This window comes from Mesocricetus auratus, unplaced genomic scaffold, assembly GCF_017639785.1.
Source record: "Mesocricetus auratus isolate SY011 unplaced genomic scaffold, BCM_Maur_2.0 Super-Scaffold_100028, whole genome shotgun sequence".
NCBI lineage: Eukaryota > Metazoa > Chordata > Mammalia > Rodentia > Cricetidae > Mesocricetus > Mesocricetus auratus.
This window is the reverse complement of record NW_024429209.1, coordinates 3,425,570-3,444,095: the sequence shown is the minus strand read 5'-3', so window position 1 is coordinate 3,444,095 and position 18,526 is coordinate 3,425,570. Positions and strand designations below refer to the sequence as shown.

The following is an 18,526-nucleotide window of genomic DNA, read 5'->3' as shown; positions in this document are numbered from 1 at the left end:
TCAAGCCCCTGGGGTCTGCAAAGGTTCGGTTTCTTTGTCCAAATATACATATTGTTCATTTGTAGCTTTTATGTCTCTCCCATGAAATCAAGTAACAGATGTGTGAGCACCTGACCCATTGGTGGCATCTAACTCTCTCCTAGAAGAGACAGCAAGGCAAAGAGTGAAACGATGCTCCTGTTCTTTATTAGTTTCTAGTAGCTGAGCCCAGGTTTCTGAGGTTTGAGAGCATTCCCGTAAAAGTAATCTCTAAAACATACAAAATTGAAGCGTGTGTGTGTGTGTACGGGCACACACGCGATATGGGCACGCACATGCTTGTATACATACCCTACTTGTTTGGAAGGATGGAAATGTTATGTTATTGATGTTGTCTGTTTTGGGTTTTTGTTTATTTGTTTGGTCTTCTGAGTTCTCTAGAAATTATCAAATCCTAAAAGACAAATGTCATGCTTCTTCAGTAAGAGTGTCTTTCACACCTTCACAGTCAACTCTGCTGGAGAACAGTGGCTGCCCCTGTGCCTGACCTGTGTTTTCTGGCCACAAAGAGGCCAGCTGAGAGCTGCAGTCCACATGAGGGTTCTTCACCATCCTGAGTCAGGCAAAATGGCTGCCCGGTGTGAGGAAGGCCAGGGCAGCATCCGAAAGTGATCCGAGCATCTCTGATCGTGGGAGGTGTCAGCTCAGAGTCCAGGCCTCCAGCTCCTCAATACAAAATTGTTCCTGCCGGGCCAGCACTTCATTGTTGAAGGTAGCACAGGGGTAGCTTCCCCCGTGGTACAAGTCTCCATCCAACCATAGCCCGAACTGGCCACTAAAGAGAAGATGAAATGGGCTGTAGAGATGACTCGGTTGGTACAGTGTCTGCTACACAAGCGTGAGGACCTGCTCTCAGCACCAACATAAAAAGCCAGGCAGGGCCGGAGAGACGGCTCAACAGTTAAGAGCACTCACTGGCTGTTCTCCCAGAGGACCCAGGTTCGATTCCCAGCACCCACATGGCAGCTCACAGCTGTCTGTAACTCCAGTTCCAGGGGTTCTGATATCGTCACACACATAAGATAAAGTTAAAAAAAAAAAAAAGGCAGGCCACATTCCATCTGCAGCCCCAGCTCAGAGAGTGTAAAGACAGGTAGGTTACAGAGCTTTCTGGCCAGTCATTCTAGCTAGTCAGTGTGAGACCTCCAAAGATAGGAGATGGACCACGGAACACACCTGATGTCAACGTCAGTCATTTTCCACCCCACCCCCACATACACACCAGAAAAGGAAATCTTGTCACAGTTGTAGCGCATGTCAGGCCTGTGGGACTGACCACCATCAGCAGCGTTAGCCACATTACTATTGTATATGCATCGTAGTTGTTCTCATCCAGGATTGGGGTCTCCTCATGTTGTGCTCTATAACATCTGGAGCATTTTTAAAAACAATCCATTGGCTTTATAACTATAGACAGTGGTACAGCCATCACCTCAACCCTGTTTTGGAACATTCTAAGCCTCATGTTTGACAGAAAACCTAGGCTGGAATCAGGAAGTGGCTGGTGTGTCCTATACCCTGCTGCCTCTCCATGGAGCTGTGCTAATGTAGGGATGCTTTAATTCAGGTGCAACCTACTGTGCTTCAGTGTGAAGTTCAGACTAAGGTGACACAAACCAGTTGGTGCATTCTCCTCACTCGACTTAAAGGAGGGTTGGTTGAGTGTGGGTCTCTGGGGACCAACAGGCTGTGGGGCTGATGCTGGAGGGCACTAAAGTCAGCTTGGAAGACTCAGCTTGTCCCTTCCACCTGCAGCACCCTAAGGAATGGAAAATAGGCCGCCCCAAGACGGGGGGGGGCAGACACACCTTCCGCTGCCCATCATCAGTGAGTCCAGGTCTCCTTTCACGAAGAAAGAGTTACTTCCTGTCCACTTAAAGACCTGGTGAAAACAAAGACTGGGTTACTTTTGAATGCTGTCCTTGCAGTCTGACTCCAAGCCACATGGTGGCAGTGTTGTGCAGGGACCAGAAGATTTCAGTTTCCTTGGACTCCACCCCTTATGCCCTCTGCGTTGGATCCCCTACATCCTAGCAGAGCCTTCATGCTAGCAATAAAACAAAACCCGCGAGACTTCCTGCTTTCAAAGATGGGAAGAGAAGACCAGGCCTGGAGTTGGGGTGGAGCTGCCTCCCAGCCAGCCTATCCCATGACCTGCAGTCCAGTAAGACTCACCATGACCTCCTGTGACCTGAATGGCCCATCCCAACCCTAAGTCACTCTAGGTGTTCTAAAGCCCTCTGACGCTCCCCACTGTGAAGGAGACAGAATCCAGCCCTCCAGCCAGAGTGCCCCTGCAGCCATCCCTTTATTTTCTCAACACCCTCTCTATCTCTTACAGACTGCACCTGAGTCACCCTGGCCTTTCTAGTCAGAGCCTTCCTATTTTCAGACTCCTCTGCCACAGCTCTCCACAATCCTGTCCTGGAGAGTCACTTCTTAACCTACAGCCTGAGTGTCATTACAGACAGCCCCTGTTTGACATTCCTGACATCTACCCCCTCTGAGACAGCTCCTTTCTTATAGCAATGTGTCTCGTCTCTATCCACCCCACTACAATCTAAAGTCCAGGAGAGCTGCCCAGGTGCCCTGCTAGACTCATGAAATAAAAAAGTGAATATTCAAGAGCCAAATTAGGTAATTAAAGGGCCACAAAAGTATATGTTGCTTCCTGTAATTAGGTGCATGTATGCCAGGAGCACCCCCTCCAAAAAATATCCTGAGGAATAGAAAAAGAGCCAGGCTGAGAAGGGTAAGATAAAGTGAACAAGTGACCACAAGAAGACAGATGGGATCGCCCAACACTGTCGCACTTCCTCTGCTTTCTCCAAGGACATGTCCTTCCAAAGAGCAAGATTAACATTGCTACAGAAGAAACCAAGACAAAGTTCTTCCTGTGATAATTTGTTTGGGGCACTTACATACCAGGCACAGTTGGGCATTAAGTAGAATAGTAGACATAATGGCCAAAACATCTGCCTCATACAACACTTCAGGAGAAGACAGATAAGAAATAAGAGAAATGGCATGTTAGAAATGCTAGTGAGAGAAGTGACATGCAGAGAGGCAATCAAGTGTTCAGGGAATAGTCATGTAAACTAAAGTAGTTCCTGGGATGATGGCCACAGTAGGATATCAAAGGCTCTGAGGCAGGGCTGAGCCTGTATGTTTGCCTTCCAGCTTAAGCCAGCATTTCTGGGGCAAAGTGATGGGAAACATAAATAAATGCCCAGTATTAGAAAGAGGTGGGAAAGAGCCTTCAGTATGTGGATGGCATGAGAAGAGCCTCAGAGGAAGCAAGGGTGATCATCAAAGATAGCCAGATCCCAACTCTGATGAGAGGAACTAGCAAGAGGCTCCAGCAGGAACTGTGGTTCAAGAAGAATATTCAAGAGCTTTGGGGCTCTAGTACCAGCTGCAGGAAGGAAGGTATCAGTGATCAGCCTGCAGTCTGACCCCTTTGCCTCTCTCCCAAGAAGGGAAGGTGGCTTGCAGTGATAGAGGCTGGGTATTTTTGTCATTAGAAAGGTGGTCCACACTCCTGCGACAGTCTTGTTGTGAAACTAGATGGCTGTGTGGCAGAGTGTATTTGGGGTGTCTGTGCATTAAAGGGGAGACCTAATAGCAAACAAAAGTCATCCACAGCTACTACATCAAAGTATGAACAGATAGTTCTCAAGGGCACACTAACCCATGTTCTACCTCACACACTGGCCCCGCCCACCTTTCTGGTTCCTACATGTGCACCCAGTCACTCCCACCCCCATCCTCTGCCTCCAGAGTGCCCCGCCTAAATTCACACATCTCCCTTCACCACTGACCTCTCTGTGCCTCGGTTCCTTCATCTGTAAGATGGGGCATTAACAGCATACACGTGGAATTGTTTCCTCTGACACAATGTTTCTCCAAGTATCCCTTGCTGTCCTGGAACTCACTCTATAGACCAGGCTGGCCTTGAACTCACAGAGATCCACCTGCCTCTGCCTCCTAAGTGCCATCCACCACCCAGTCATCTGTGGCATTTTTTTCAGTGACTGAATGTGCCATTTTTGGGGATGGTAAATGTGGTCCCATGAGTTACCATCATGCCTATTTATGGTAAAGGCTGCATGCTCTCTGCCTATGGCACAGCACTGGGAAGCTTCAGTCAGCCAGCAACCCAATGGTAGAAAATGTTTGTCTGTAAGACGCTTGGGACTCTCTGTCTCCTGCCTTCAAAAGTCCTAGCTCTTCAGCAGCTTGTGCCCTCTGAGCTTCCAGGCACCTGTGCCTGTCACTCACCACATGGGGACCCGAGCACTGAATCACTCTCCCAATTCCTTCCCAGCTCCCTAGTGAACATCGTGGTCCATCACGTGTCTCCTCAGCCCCTTCCCTCCTCAGTTTCAGTCTCCAGCCGCTGTCTTCATCATCACATCTGGCACTTGTCCTTAGCGAGGAGCCCCTCCAGTTCATTTCAAATGGCCCTCTCCACCTACCCATTCCTTCCTGTTGTCCTACACATTGTTCCGCTGCTGTCACTCCTCCAAGAATTTGACCTCAAGGAGACCCCTCCTCTATGGCTCCACTTTTGTTCACCCTTCATTCCCTCTGGCTTCGCTGGCCTCCAGCCCACTCTAGGCTCTGCGGCGCATTTGGTATTTTCACTCCATCCTACCCCTTTCCCATTGTTTCCTGTGAATGGGGCCTGCCAAGCACTGGGTCTGAGAACACTAGCCGCTCTGGTACCAGCCTGGCCAAGGGAGAGCCTTTTTCTGCTGAGAAAAGGACAGGGCAGAGATGGCCTCTTCCTGCCACTACCAGACTGGCATGCTCTCTGGGGCTCCCCTTCTCACACACAGGGACCGTGTGATGCCGCATCTCTCCTCCAGCCTCTGTGTGCATACCTCAGAAGAAGCCACTGGACGCTTCCTCCTCCCACACCGCAGGCCCACCTGCCCTCAAGCCCATCTTGTCCTTTTTACTCTATGCAGAGCAGTAAACCTCCTTGCTCAGTCAGCTCATGCTTTCTGGAGATCCTGATGGGCAGCGAAGGGCACTTCCATGCCCACCATTGCCCTGTGGAGAAGTAGACAGGAGGCAGGCCAGCATGGGGATGGAAGCTGGGAGCCACTAGGATCCCCAGAGCTGTGACCTGTCATAGCCCCCTCCGTAACAGAAGGTGGGAACCTCACCTTTAGCTGTGGGGAGAAGGAGAAGAGGAATGTCTCGCCAGTACCATAGAAGCCTTTGCTGAGTCGGATGGCTGAGGAGGAGAAGGCTCCAAACATCTGGAAAGCAGAGGAAAGTGCTGAGTCCACCAGCCGCCTTCACCAGGCTTGGAAATACACTCAGCCTCCAGGACTCCAGGGATGCTGGGTGCAAAGCTGGGACAGGGAATCTCCAAGGCCACCAGCCTGCCCTCTTCCCGACACTTCACAGGAAGAAGCCTTGCTGACTGCCTCCTGAATTGTCCTGACTCTCTGTCTCTGTCTCTGTCTCTGTCTCTGTCTGTCTCTCTCTCTCTCTCTCTCTCTCTCTCTGTCGGTTTCTTTCCCTATTCAGGGTCCTGCTGTGTAACAAAGGCTGACCCAGAACTTAACTCAATGAGAGCCTTTACAGGCGTGTGCCATGTCTAGCTTACCTTTTCTTAAACATACTGTGTGTGTCTGTTGTATGAATGTGACATACATACATTTTGAGGCCCGGCCTCAAAAACACACACACACATGTTCCCATGCATACAGAAGCCAGAGGCCAATATGGGCCATCATCTTCCTCTATTGCCTTCCATGTTATTTTTTGAGACAGGCTCTCACTAAATCTGGAACTGACCGATGAGACTGTCTGGCCAGCAAACTCCAAGGTCCTCCTGTGTCTGCCTCCCAGCGTTGGGGTTACAGGCATATCCTTTCACACACAGCTTTTTACATGGCTGCTGGGAATTGAACTCAGGTCTTCCTGCTTGCCTGGCAAATACTTTTCTTTTTTTTTTTCTTTCTTTTTTTTTTTTTTTTTTGGTTTTTCGAGACAGGGTTTCTCTGTGGCTTTGGAGGCTGTCCTGGAACTAGCTCTTGTAGACCAGGCTGGTCTCGAACTCACAAAGATCCACCTGTCTCTGCCTCCCAAGGCTGGGATTAAAGGCGTGTGCCACCAACGCCCGGCCTGGCAAGTACTTTTCTAACGGAACCATCACCTCAGCCCCCAAATATGCTTATTTCATACAAGTACTGCTTCTAGAAGAGCTGGCAATCATACACAGCAGAAAGACAACGAAATATGCCATAGTCAAATCCCCCTTCTTCCTCCCCAAGAGGACTTCTGTCACTTCCTCCTGGCACCTGTCCAATGGCAGTACACAGACTTTCCTACACTGACACCCCACACATAAACTGTTCGCTTTCGACTTTCTGCACCAACTTCAAATGTATAGAAGAGCACAAGGCTAGGGATGTAGCTCACTGGGGAGAGTGCTTGCCGGCCTGCGCATAGGTTCAACCCTAGTACCACCAAAAAATTACTTTTTTTTTCGGTTTTTCGAGACAGGGTTTCTCCGTATTGTTTTGGAGGCTGTCCTGGAACTCACTCAGTAGACCAGGCTGGCCTCGAACTCACAGAGATCCGCCTGCCTCTGCCTCCCGAGTGCTGGGATTAAAGGCTTGCGCCACCAACGCCCGGCCTCAAAAAATTACTTTTTAAAGTTCAAAACAAGTACAGGTTCCTTCCGACTTAGACCCAACAGGGAGTTTGCTGTAGTTCCCATACTGGCTTCCTCTCTTTCTTCTTTCAGACCCACTTGACTACTATGATCCTTTGTTCCTAATACACCAGCTCCCAAGAAAGGGGCTTACTCTTTTTGTTTATTTGTTTGTTTGTTTGTTTGTTTTTACGAGACAGGGTTTCTCTGTATTCTTTTGGAGGCTATCGGTCCAGCCTGGCCTCGAACTCACAGAGATCCACCTGCCTCTGCCTCCCGAGTGCTGGGATTAAAGGCGTGCGCCACCACTGCCCGGCGGGGCTTACTCTTATATAACCCCAGTGCTAGGATCACACCTAAGAGAACTAACAATAATCCTCGTATTATCTATTTGTATCATTGTATATTCAATTGTCCCAGATCATCTCAAGTATGTACGTCACATCCTGCTTTAAAGAGAGAAACACAACATGTTTGATAGCCGTGGTTCTGCATCTTGCTTCTCACCTGCCTGCTGTTTGTCTGATGGACACAGCTGTCTTCCTTCTGTGGAATGGCTTCTGGGGTTGGGGTGTGGATCATCACAATGCTGCATGTGGGGGCCATGGGGTGCAGGATTTAAGCCTAACGCTTGGAGAAATTTTTCATAATACATAGTGCTCTGCCACGAAGGGGTGCTGTCTGAACAGGGTAAGTTTCTTGGCTCTCAAGCACAAAGTCTTCCCTGTCTATGTGGGGGACCCTTGAAATTTCTTCTAACTCTGGTATGTTCCTTGTGTAGAGGAGCATTTGAAACCAGCTCTCAGTCCCTCCCACTTTTTGCATGGAGAACCTGCCAGACATTCTATTGTTGGAGTGAGCACGTGGACTTCAGGTGGAGCCGTCAAAGCTCCTCTTGTGGCGTATAGTCTTGGCTGTCCCCTCTGACTTCCTCCAGTCCATTCTTCCCCGCCAGCTGGGGATATTTGCAAAATATGCATCCATCATTTACATGTAGATTGCCTGCTTGACTTTTGTAAGAGCCAGAGGTGGTGACATCTGCCTGTACTTAGCACTGGGAAGACTGAGGCAGGATGATCTGGAGTTCAATGTCAGCACAGGCTACACATAGGGTTCTGAGCCAGTTTGTGTTTTAGTGAGTGAGACTCTTGTCTCAGAATAAATCAAAACAGCCCGTCCATGCTCTTGTGCTTGCAAACATAAGGATGCAGATTTGCATGGCCTCAGTGCCCCACCACCGCACATACACAAAAGACATAGACCCTAAGCATGCTGCAGACCTGACTCCACTCTTCTCCACACCGCCTCACCTGGCACGCGGAGTGGCTTTGGAACAAGAGTGAGCCAATGAGGGCCTGGCTCCAAGTCAGGCAGGTCTCTGTGCTACCGTCAATGCACCTTACGGGTGATGGAGTCTGCCGTCTCTGCTCCCTTCATCAGACAGGTCTCAGTGCACCTTACGCGTGATGGAGTCTGCCATCTCTGCTCTCTTCGTCTCACTCTGCCCTGGGCAGTACCCATGGGTCCGGCTGGGAGCCCCTGCGTTCTGGCTCAGCTCACCTGCCCATCCTGGTCTCTCAACAGCAGCAGCACTGGCCCACTGTGACCCTCCATCTGCCGGTACAGCCTCCGCAGACTGAAGCCGTCCCTTGATGTGCAGAAGACCAGACTCCAGGATTGGCCAGCGACTCTGGCGGGCAGGTGGAGACTGAGCTGGAGGCAGAGCTAGAGCTGAGTGAAGGGATTGCCTCCGTCTTCCCTCCTCCTACTACTCAGCCTTTTACCCTGTCCAGAGACTTTGGGGCTAGTTTTTGTTTCCATTTTACAGACGAGAAAACCGAGGTTCAGAGAGATGAAGAGTAGAGGGCAGAGCCAGGATGCCAACCCAGGGTGGATCTCTGGGACTCACCTCGGTCCCTGGTCCTTACGGGACAGACGAAAGGCTGATCCCTTCCTGCTGGTGCTCCCTTAGGTGTCTGTCCCACCCCAGCTCTGGCTTTAGTTCCCAGGATCCATGTCACCCTTGCTCCTTTCCCCAGCTCTACTCAGTGAGAAGGAGACACTAGTGTGATACAGAGGACAGGGAAGCCCAGGGAGAAAGCATGATTGAGTCAAGGTGACACTGAGCTGGGGACACTACAGCCGGGACTCCAGCACCCCTGAGTGTGGCTGGCATAGGAAGGGGTTCAGGGCTGAAGTCCTGCTACATAGAATGTGCCCGAACCTGCCTAATCTCTGAGGCACCCAGGACCTGGCTGGCTTCTGTCAACTGAGGCTCCACGGGTTCCTGAGGAACTGGGGCTGGGACTGCCTCCTCTTCCTCCTCCTCCTCGTCCTCCTCCCCAGACAGGGTATCCTCCACCTGGGTGGGCTGTAAAGATACAAAAAAAAAAAAAAACTTGGCGGATTGAAGGACACAGGAGCAGCAGCTATCACCATATCCTGAGCTCAAAAGCTAGGGCCGCCTGGGCTCCTCTGCCCAGGCCCCTGCAAGCTCAGCCCAACGGAACTGGGAGCACCCACCACAAGCAAGACTGTCCCTACCTCCAACCTGCTTCTTCCCGGCTGGCTGGCTACTGTTAACGGAGGAAGGGGGTGGGCAAAGGCCTGCACAGTGCCACTCAGATGGGCACCATCACCTGTTGCCAATCTGCTCTAACCCCAGCGTAAGATCCAGGCTCCAAGCTATAAGCCTGGAAGAGGGCAGAAGGACAGGTAGGAGTCTAGTTCTGCTGTAGTTGTGTGTTTGAACATGAAGTAGTAACTAAAACAATACTGAGAGATGGCTCAGAGGTTAAGAGCACTAACTGCTCTTCCAGAGGTCCTGAGTTCAATTTTCAGCAACCATATGGTGGCACAGAACCACCTGTAATGAGATCTGGTGCCCTCTCCTGGTATGCACTGTATACATAATAAATAAATACATTAAAAACAATACTGATCACAGAATGGCTGATGTTGGCATGGTCCAGAATCCTGTGACCAAGCATGTGTGATGACTGTGCTATGAATGGTCTCTTTGTATTTACCCTGTGTCCTGAGAAGGTGCCACTGATTTCCATATCATATGGGGGAACTCTGAGGTTCATTTCAGTCGGCAAGCAGACATGTGCAGTCACACCTAGCTCCCCGGAGAGTTGTATGTTGCTTGAAATAGAGGTGTGTGGGGGCAGGTTGGTGAGAGCACTGTACAGGGCAGATTGGTATGTTGACTGCAGTCTGCTTTGAGGGTGACCTGGGGTTATAGACATAAGCGTGGTTATCAGTGGGCACAGACGCTAGAGTAGAAATTCTCATTCACTTAACTGAGCTTCTAAACTCTACCGTGGTGTGTTTGGGTGTGTGTGTTCACACATGTGAGCAGACCCGTACACAGTAACATAAGGCTCATCATAGAAGGAGACACCCATCTGGGAAGAAATGCCCAGTATGCCTCTCCTACCTCCTCCATTGCTCAGGGACAGACCTGGAAGGATTCTCACTATGGAATAGTCCCTCCAATGGGACAGCAGCAGTAGTCTATTCCCTTTGGGGGAGGGGGTGTCTTAGGACCAGCCTTTGCTCTAAAGCCCCAGCCAGCTGGGAAGGACTTGAGAAGGGTAAATAGGTAAACACACACACACACACACACACACCTCCACCCTAGCCTGTGACCCTCCCTGCTAGGGATCCCGTCCCCAAGCTGAGCCCTTACCAGCTGAGTGTAACGCCACCTTCCGCCTTTCATTCTCCTGTCACAGCCCAAGAAGGGGGACAGTCCTCGGCCCTGCCGGAAGAAGCCCTGCAAGGCAAAGCCAGCAATGAGAAGGTGCCCGGGCACTCCCCACTGGCTCCATGCCTACCCAGATGCCCTTTGCTCCCTCTCGCCTGTGATCCCCAGGCCAAGTGGTCACTGGGTGGGTCTGTGAGCCACTCGACATCAAGGCCTCATGGGCACTTAGCATCTACCATGTGTTAGCCATGTACAGTAAATTCCAACTGTGAATTCTGGCCACTCCAGTTTCTTCTCTAACAGTCTTGCCTAGACACATTGATTCCTCTGTAGGATACCTAAGGTCCAGACTAGTGATCCAGGACCCCTGCTTCCATCAAGGACTGAGAATAAAATCATTTGCACCCCAGGTTTCAATTTCCCAATATGTAACATTAAAATATTACTGTAGCCACAATAATTAAATGTATGGTGGTGCACACATTTACTGCAGCACTTGGGAGGTAGAGGCAGGTAGAGAGCTCTGTTAGTTCAAGGCCAGCCTGGTCTTCATATAAAGTTTCAGGTCAGCCAGGGCTACACAGTGAGACTCTGTTTCAAAAGAAAAATATCTGTGTGCATGAACAACCAAGGCATATGTATGAAAGCTAGAGGGAAACTATTAGAGGGCAGCTCTCACCTTTCACCTTTATGTGGGTTCCAAGAATTGAACTCAGGTCATTGGACTTGCATGGTAACCACACCCACCCACCGAGCCCACCTCACAGCCCCTCTCTACAACTTTAACTCACTGGACTGGAAATCTCAGGAGCTTTCCAGGACTGATGGCCTGCAATCCATATCCCTCCCGAGCTGAAGAGTGTGCTGTATGTACCAAAAGCCTGAAGGGGCATGCCCAGACAAAATGAACCCACCTTTTAAGGTCATAGTTTTGCCTAAGGTTGCATCTCAGTAGGTGCTTGTCTAGCACGAGGGAGGCCCTGAACCCAATCTCTAGCATAAAGAGAAAGAAAGGGAAAGGAAGACAGAAAGGGAAGGAAGAAAGGAAGGAACGAGAGGAGAAGAGAAAGAAAAGGAAATAAAGGAAGGGAAAGGAATAGAAGGGAAGGGGAGAAAAAGAACAGGCTATTGCTCAGTGGTAATGGCAAATCACACTCCCAACACACACACACACACACACACACACACACGCGCGCGCGCGCGCCGCGCACGCACGCACGCACATGCACACATGCACACAGACACACACACCCCTCCACTCTTAACCCAAGACAGGCTCTTCTCCTCCAGGGTAGCTTCCTCCCAGTGTGCACAAAAACCTGGAAAAGGGGGGAAAAGAAAAAAAGAGAGAGGGAGGGAGGGAGAGAGGGAGGGAGGGAGGAAGGGAGGGAGGGAGTTTGAAGAGGTAGAGATTTACTCCTTACTAGGTCATGCAACCTTGGACAAGTTACCCCACACTCTCCTCATCTGGGAGCACAGAATCTCTCTCATAAGAAATGAAGATAGGGCTGGAGAGATGACTCAGAGGTTAAGAGCATTGACTGCTTTTCCAGAGGTCCTGAGTTCAATTCCCAGCAACCACATGATGGCCTAAAACCATCTGTAATGAGATCTGTGCCCTCCTCTGACCTGCAGGGATACATGCAGACAGAACACTGTATACATAATAAATAAAATCTAAAGGAAAAAAGAAACGAAGATAATGCCCAAGGATCAGGACACTAAGCCTCCCTCCCCTGTGCTTAAGTCTGTGTGGTAACCCACAGCACTTGGGCATTTGATGCAGCTGGCTAAATGCCAGTATTTATTGCACCTGCCCTTGGATAGATCCAGTGTCCAATCCCCAATGAGAGGCCACCTGGCCTCCACTTGGGATCCTCAGTCAAATGAGGCGGGAGCAGTGGGGGAAGGGAGAGCTAGACGCTGGGGAAGATGGTGGCTGAAGATACTCACCAAAATCCCTGCCGACCCGCCCCTCCTGCAGCTCATCCACCGATGGTCTTTGCAACCCCTCAAAGAGAAGGCCACACCCAGAATGACCTGTCTCTACCGATGTCTGGACACAGTGACTTTGGTCCCACCTCTGTGTGTGACTGGTGTCTTTGCCTGGCCCTGGTTCCTGCCCTTCTCCTGGCTTCTTATACCTGCCCTGAGGCGGCAGGCCCTGGCCCCATGCCAGGCCAGTTCCAGATGGAAATGTGCCAGTGATTACCCTACGTCATAAACTCAAATCCCACAAACACACTAACAAGACCTTGTCCACCCCCCAGGTTCCTAGCCCTGTCACCATTAGCCGAAAGAGGGGAGAGATACCAGGTTGTGTGGCTCCTAGCTGCTTCTCACTGGCTCCTCAATACCACCTGTTGCCTGATGCCCACCGTGGAGGTCAGACCTCTCACTTAGGGTTAGACTCAGAGATGTGCAGTTGACACAAGAAAGAGCTGTGCTGCGGGTTCTCCACAGATCACTCCGGGGAGCCCAGGCCTGAACTCTGCCCCAGCCAACGCCTCCCCACAGGTGGGATAAGGACTTTCCTCATTGGCTGGGGTACGTTTGGCAAGGTCTCTCACAGGAAGCCTACACAAGTGTGGCACACGGTGAGCACCCTGCCCATGGCTCTCAGTAGGACTGTGAGAATATAAATATATATATATATATATTGTTATTGTTATATTGTTTTGTTTTTAGAGACAAGGTTTCTCTGTGTAGTTTTGGAGGCTGTCCTGGAACTCACTCTGTAGACCAAGCTGGCCTCAGAACTGACAGAGATCCGTCTGTCTCTGCCTCCAGAGTGCTGGGATTAAAGACGTGCACCACCACTGCCCGGCTATATTTTTCAATCACAGGGCTCAGACTTGGGAGGGGCTTCAAAGTGAGTATCCCCACCAGACCAAGAACCCCTGAAAAGCCTGCTGGGCAGATCAGCTAACTAAGTCATGGTGGTTCAGTCCATTTCCACATAACTAGAAGACAGCTCTGATGGCCATCAGGTGACTTGGGCCTCAAGGCCAGGTGACCTGGGGCAGCACTCTGTCCAGGAAGTATGGCCTGCCTAAGGACTTATATTATAGGGAAAACAGGAAAGTGAAGGGACCTGTTGTTACCACAAACATGGCTGTTGCAATGGGTGTTTGAGCTGTAAACAGCTCATGGTCACAGGCCTGGCTTCCTGGCCCCTTCACCCCAATTCTTTTTTTTCTTTTCTTTTTTTGGAGACAGGATCTCACTATGTAGCCCTGGCTGGCCTGGATCTAGCTATGTAGACCAGGTTGGCCTTGACATCCCAGAGATCCTCCTGTCTCTGCCTCCCCAGTGCTGGCATTGGAGACGTGGGTGCGCCACCAAACCCCACTCACCCAGCGCCTTTTGCAATTCACTCAGCACCTGACCACCAGGCACTCTGACTGACCACCAAGCACTCTGACTGACCACCAAGCACTCTGACTGACCACCAAGCACTCTGACTGACCACCAAGCACTCTGACTGACCAGCAAGCACTCTGACTGACCACCAAGCACTCTGACTGACCAGCAAGCACTCTGACTGACTGTCCAGTTCTGTGCTCTCATGTCTGGAAGGTTCAGTGTGTGATCAGACAGGAGCAACCCTTGCCAGGTTACAGTCCCTAGGAGATGCCACCATCGGATTCCTTGCAGCCCCTTCACCTTTCTCCTCCATCAGACCTGGCACAGCCCCTTTCCGAACACAGCCTTCACCCCTGGGAACAACTTTCCTTATGTATGGTGCTGAAAATTGGATCCAAGGCCTTATACTAGGCAAGTGTCCTATGATTGAGCTATGTCCCAGTCTTTGTTTTTTTAGGGGGGGCTTTTTTGAGATGGTGTTTCTCTATGTAGCTTTGGGACCTGTCCTGGCACTCACTCTGTAGACCTGGCTGGCCTCGAACTCACAGAGATCTGCCTTCCTCTGTCTCCTGAGTGCTGGGACTAAAGGCATGCTATGCCACTACCTGGCTAGTCTTTTATTTATTTTTTTTAAAGAGAGGGTTTTGCTATTTAACCAAGGCTGACATAGGATTCATTGTAATGCCTCAAGATGTGTCTGTGGGGGGATATTTATTTTATTTCATATGTATGAGTGTTTTCCCTGCTTGTACCTTATTTGTGTCTTGGAACTAGAGTTACAGACAGTTGTGAGTCACAAGTTGAGTGCAGGGAACTGAACCTGGGTCCTCTGCATGAGCAGTAAGGGTGAGCCATCTCTCCAGCCCCTGCCTCTAAAATTCAGTATGATTTCAGCAACACAAAAGAAAGATGAGCCAGGCAGTGGTGGGGCACGCCTTTAATCCCAGCACTCGGGAGGCAGAGGCAGGCAGCTCTGTGAGTTCGAGGCCACCCTGGTCTACAGAGTGAGTTCCAGGACAGGCTCCAAAGCTACATAGAGAAACCGTGTCTAACCAGAGGGAACACACTCGTGTTCGCCAGGTTACCTGGATATTCTCTGAGTCTCACGTGGGTGTGGAGCCATTCTAACACACTCATGCAGGCATACCGGGAAGTCGGTTCCAGTTGTGAGGTCACTTTTGCTTCCAGACTTTATCCTCCTCAAGGCTCCCCCTCTTCCTCCCCCTCAGCTGATGTCTCCTGCTGGTCAGCCCACCTTCCACTCCCTTAGGGAAGGTGGGTCCTGCTCTTTTCCAAAGCCAAGCTGGCTCCGTCTCCTCTCCTGCCTCTTGCTCCTCTTCCTTGCCGATTCCTTGGGCCCCATGATCCTGCCACTTCTCCACACTCTGCCTCCACCTCTCTGCACTCTCAGGCCACGTCCTATGGCTCTGTTGTCAGACCTCTGCACCCCGCACCCCAGCAGCCTCTCTCAACCTGCTCTACTCCTTCGCTAGGGCAGGGACCACACTTTTGTCGCTGCTTTCTATTTTTGTTTTTACTATTTTCTTGAAAGAGAAATACCTAACTTTCTGGTTCTGGACTGGTTTTTCTCTCCCTAATGGTGATATATTATTTATGATTTATTAAAGCTTGCCTGAAGATTCAGAAAAGCAAAGTCAGCCTCAAGCTATGAAGATCAGGCAGTGGTGACACGCACCTTTAATCCCAGCAGCCAGAAGCTAGGAGGTGGTGGTCCATACCTGTAATCCTAGGACTCAGGATTAAGAGATTGATGGGATCTCTGTGAGTCCAAGGCCACCCAGATCTACACGAGATTGACCTAGTCCTAAAGAGAAACAGCTCACACAAAGATGACCTCAGTACATGGGATCGCGTGCCTTTAATCCTAGAGGGGTATAAAAGACAGGAGCAGAGTCTTCAGTAGTCAGTATGAGGCATTCGTTCTCCAGCCACACTGAGGAGAGGCAACAGTTTGAGACTTGGTGAAGAGCTCATGCATGGATCAGTCCTTTCACCCTGAGCTAGAGGTGAAAGCTAGTGGCCAGCTGCTTTGCTTTTCTGAACCTCAGCCTGAAGCTTGAACCCCAATATCTGGGTCTTTTAATTTATCATATTACACTCCTCAGACTCTCTCCCTGAGTAAGTTTACCTAGTTTCAAAGTGAATATTTTCTTTTATTGAGATAGGGTCTCGTTGTAGCCCAGACTGGCCTCAAACACACTATGCCACTCAGGATGATCTTGAACTTCTGGTCCTCTTGCCTTCACCTTCTGAGTTCTGGGACTACAGAGGCATGCACCACTGTGTCTGGTTTTATGTGATACTGGGGATGGACCCCAGAGCCTTGGCATACTAAGCTGAATGCTACCAACTGAGCAATATCTCCAGCCCTCAAGGTGAACATTTTCTTGACTACTCCAGACCTCGTTGCTGGCCTGGCTTCACATGCCTGTGTTACTTCTTTTCTGGGTCTCTGATTGGGCATCTCCACAGGTGCCTCAAACCCACTGTGCCCTATGAACTGAGGATCTCTTACCCTTTGAGACCTCCCGGCCTGTCCTTCCTGCTAAAGCAAATGGTGCGGTAATTTGTTCTCCAAAGGGTAATGGGGAGATGAACTTGACATCACTTTTTGGAGTCCACATCCAGCCAAAAGTGGTTGGTTCTTCAAAGCAGGACACATTCTTTCTCTATGGCTTCTAGATGCGACTCAGCTCCCTTAGCTCCCAGAGTCCTGTCTATGAACTCCTAAGCTTGGCCAGCAACTAACTGTTCTTGTCAGCATGCCGATCTACTTCTGGACATAAATTAGATGGTGTGACTCCCTGCTGCCAGTTTCCAATGTTTGTCACTGCATCAGAGACACCCCCTTGCCTGTGTCCCGTCTGGTTCCTGCTTTCCACTCTATCTTTTCCTTCGTTATCTCCCAGGGGGCTCCAGCCACACTAACCTCCCCTGCCTAAGCATCTGTCACACTTTCTCTTCCTCCAGGGACTGTGCCCTTGTTCTTCAATCTGCCCCAGATTCTCTTCCCAGGCCCTTTGGCTAACTGGCATACAGGCCACCTCCTCAGAGAGGGTTCCCTGATAACCCTACCCAAGTGGGGTTCTCTATCACCCCACAGCAGGTGGCATATTGCTTTCATGATTTGTAGAATGAAAATGACCTTCACTTTAGTAGGAAAAGATACCTCCTCTTGGAAGCCTTCCAAGAGTTAGCTGCCATTCAGTTTCCATCCCGATGGGCAATTTAGCAGCTTGAATGGAGAACTTTGGGGTCATCGTCCCCTTCATTTCTTTTCTTTTCTTTTTTTTTTTTTGGTTTTTACGAGACAGGGTTTCTCTGTATTGTTTTGGAGGCTATCGGTCCAGCCCGGCCTCGAACTCACAGAGATCCGCCTGCCTCTGACTCCCGAGTGCTGGGATTAAAGGCATGCACCACCACCGCCCGGCCCCCTTCATTTCTTACACCTGCCACTAAAGCCATCATTGAATGCTTCTTCCTTGGTCAGCAATTTTTGCAGCACTCACTGGATACTTAAGCTGGCCAATTAGTAACAGGCCCTGGAAGAGTGTAGCCTATGATCAAACAACCCCAGCCAGGCCATTTCCAAGGTGTATGATCTTGGCTGTGCATTCCAGTTACCCACTGCTATGTAGGGGAAAAAAAACCGGGGGCACCCTGATGCCTTCAGAGCTGTGGGCTGGGTTGATGAGAGCGTTCATCTCTGCTGCAGTCAGATGGGTGCAGCAGATGGGTGGAGTATCTGGGTGCTGGTCATCTCACAGACCAGTAGGGACGAGAGTTGCTGCCTGGGCTGCCTCCACGTGGCCACCCCAGGAGGCCTAAACTTCCTTTCCCCATGGCACTTGGATTCCAAGGATGGATGAAGAGCAATAGAGAGAGCACAGGAGTGAGAGGCCTGTCACAGAGGTCTTCTGCCCAGACTGAGGGCAGGAAGCAGACTCGGTGGCTGCGGAAAGTGGCACTGTCACTGTGAGAAGAGCAATTAGTCAGATGGAGAGCACCAAATCCTGAAAGTTGTCCTCTGACCCTCACGTTCACTGTGGCCTGTGTGCACCTGCACATGTACACACACGTGTGTCACACACAAAATAACAGTAATAAAAGAGCAATTGGAATACACATCCATGGGCTTCTTTTTGGAAAATTTGACCAGAGAGAAGTTCCTTAACCCTTCTGAGACAAGGGTTGACAGATTCTCGTGTTCTCAGCTGTTTGTGAAGCTAAAGCTTATCAAAGCTCAAGAATTCCAGGCCAGCCTGGGTAATATATGAGACCCCCATCTTGAGAGAGAGGCAGTGAGGGGAGAGAATTCTAAGATTCTTTGATGAAATATCAATCATGGTCAGCATTAGTGCCTACCCAAAGGACACAGCTGTGGGCTTGGAGCAACTGATGGTCACAAGCTGACCCTCTCACACCTCAAAGCCCACATTCTCCACAGGAGGAGAAGCAGAAGCAGAGAGAGGGCAAAAATGTGCAGGGACTGCCCAACTTCTGTGTACCACTGTGAAAGCCTGCGAGAGCAGGGACCGATTGATATGCCTGTCATGGGCACATTAGACCAGACCAGGCTGGACTCTGGCCAGCCTGTAAAATGACTCACTCAGCCTGGGTCTCTCGCACAAGGTTCCCAAATCAATGCCCAGCACTAACCCAGTGCTGCGGCAGACCTGCTTGCACTTCAGTGTGGAGAGTGGGTAGGAGAA

The 18,526-nt window shown here is 50.3% G+C and overlaps 1 protein-coding gene across 1 annotated transcript; it reads right to left on the bottom strand.

The window, feature by feature from the left end:
• Positions 1 to 164: 164 nt before the first annotated feature.
• Positions 165 to 10,528, bottom strand: Tldc2 (TBC/LysM-associated domain containing 2). The gene is made up of 6 exons (XM_005084599.4): positions 10,410 to 10,528; positions 8,940 to 9,086; positions 8,276 to 8,428; positions 5,214 to 5,309; positions 1,848 to 1,921; positions 165 to 814 (listed from the first exon to the last, which is right to left on the bottom strand). The coding sequence occupies exons 1-6, from the start codon at positions 10,440 to 10,442 to the stop codon at positions 679 to 681; spliced, it is 639 nt and encodes a 212-aa protein (XP_005084656.3). The 5' UTR covers positions 10,443 to 10,528; the 3' UTR covers positions 165 to 678.
• Between the last annotated feature and the right edge of the window lie 7,998 nt (positions 10,529 to 18,526).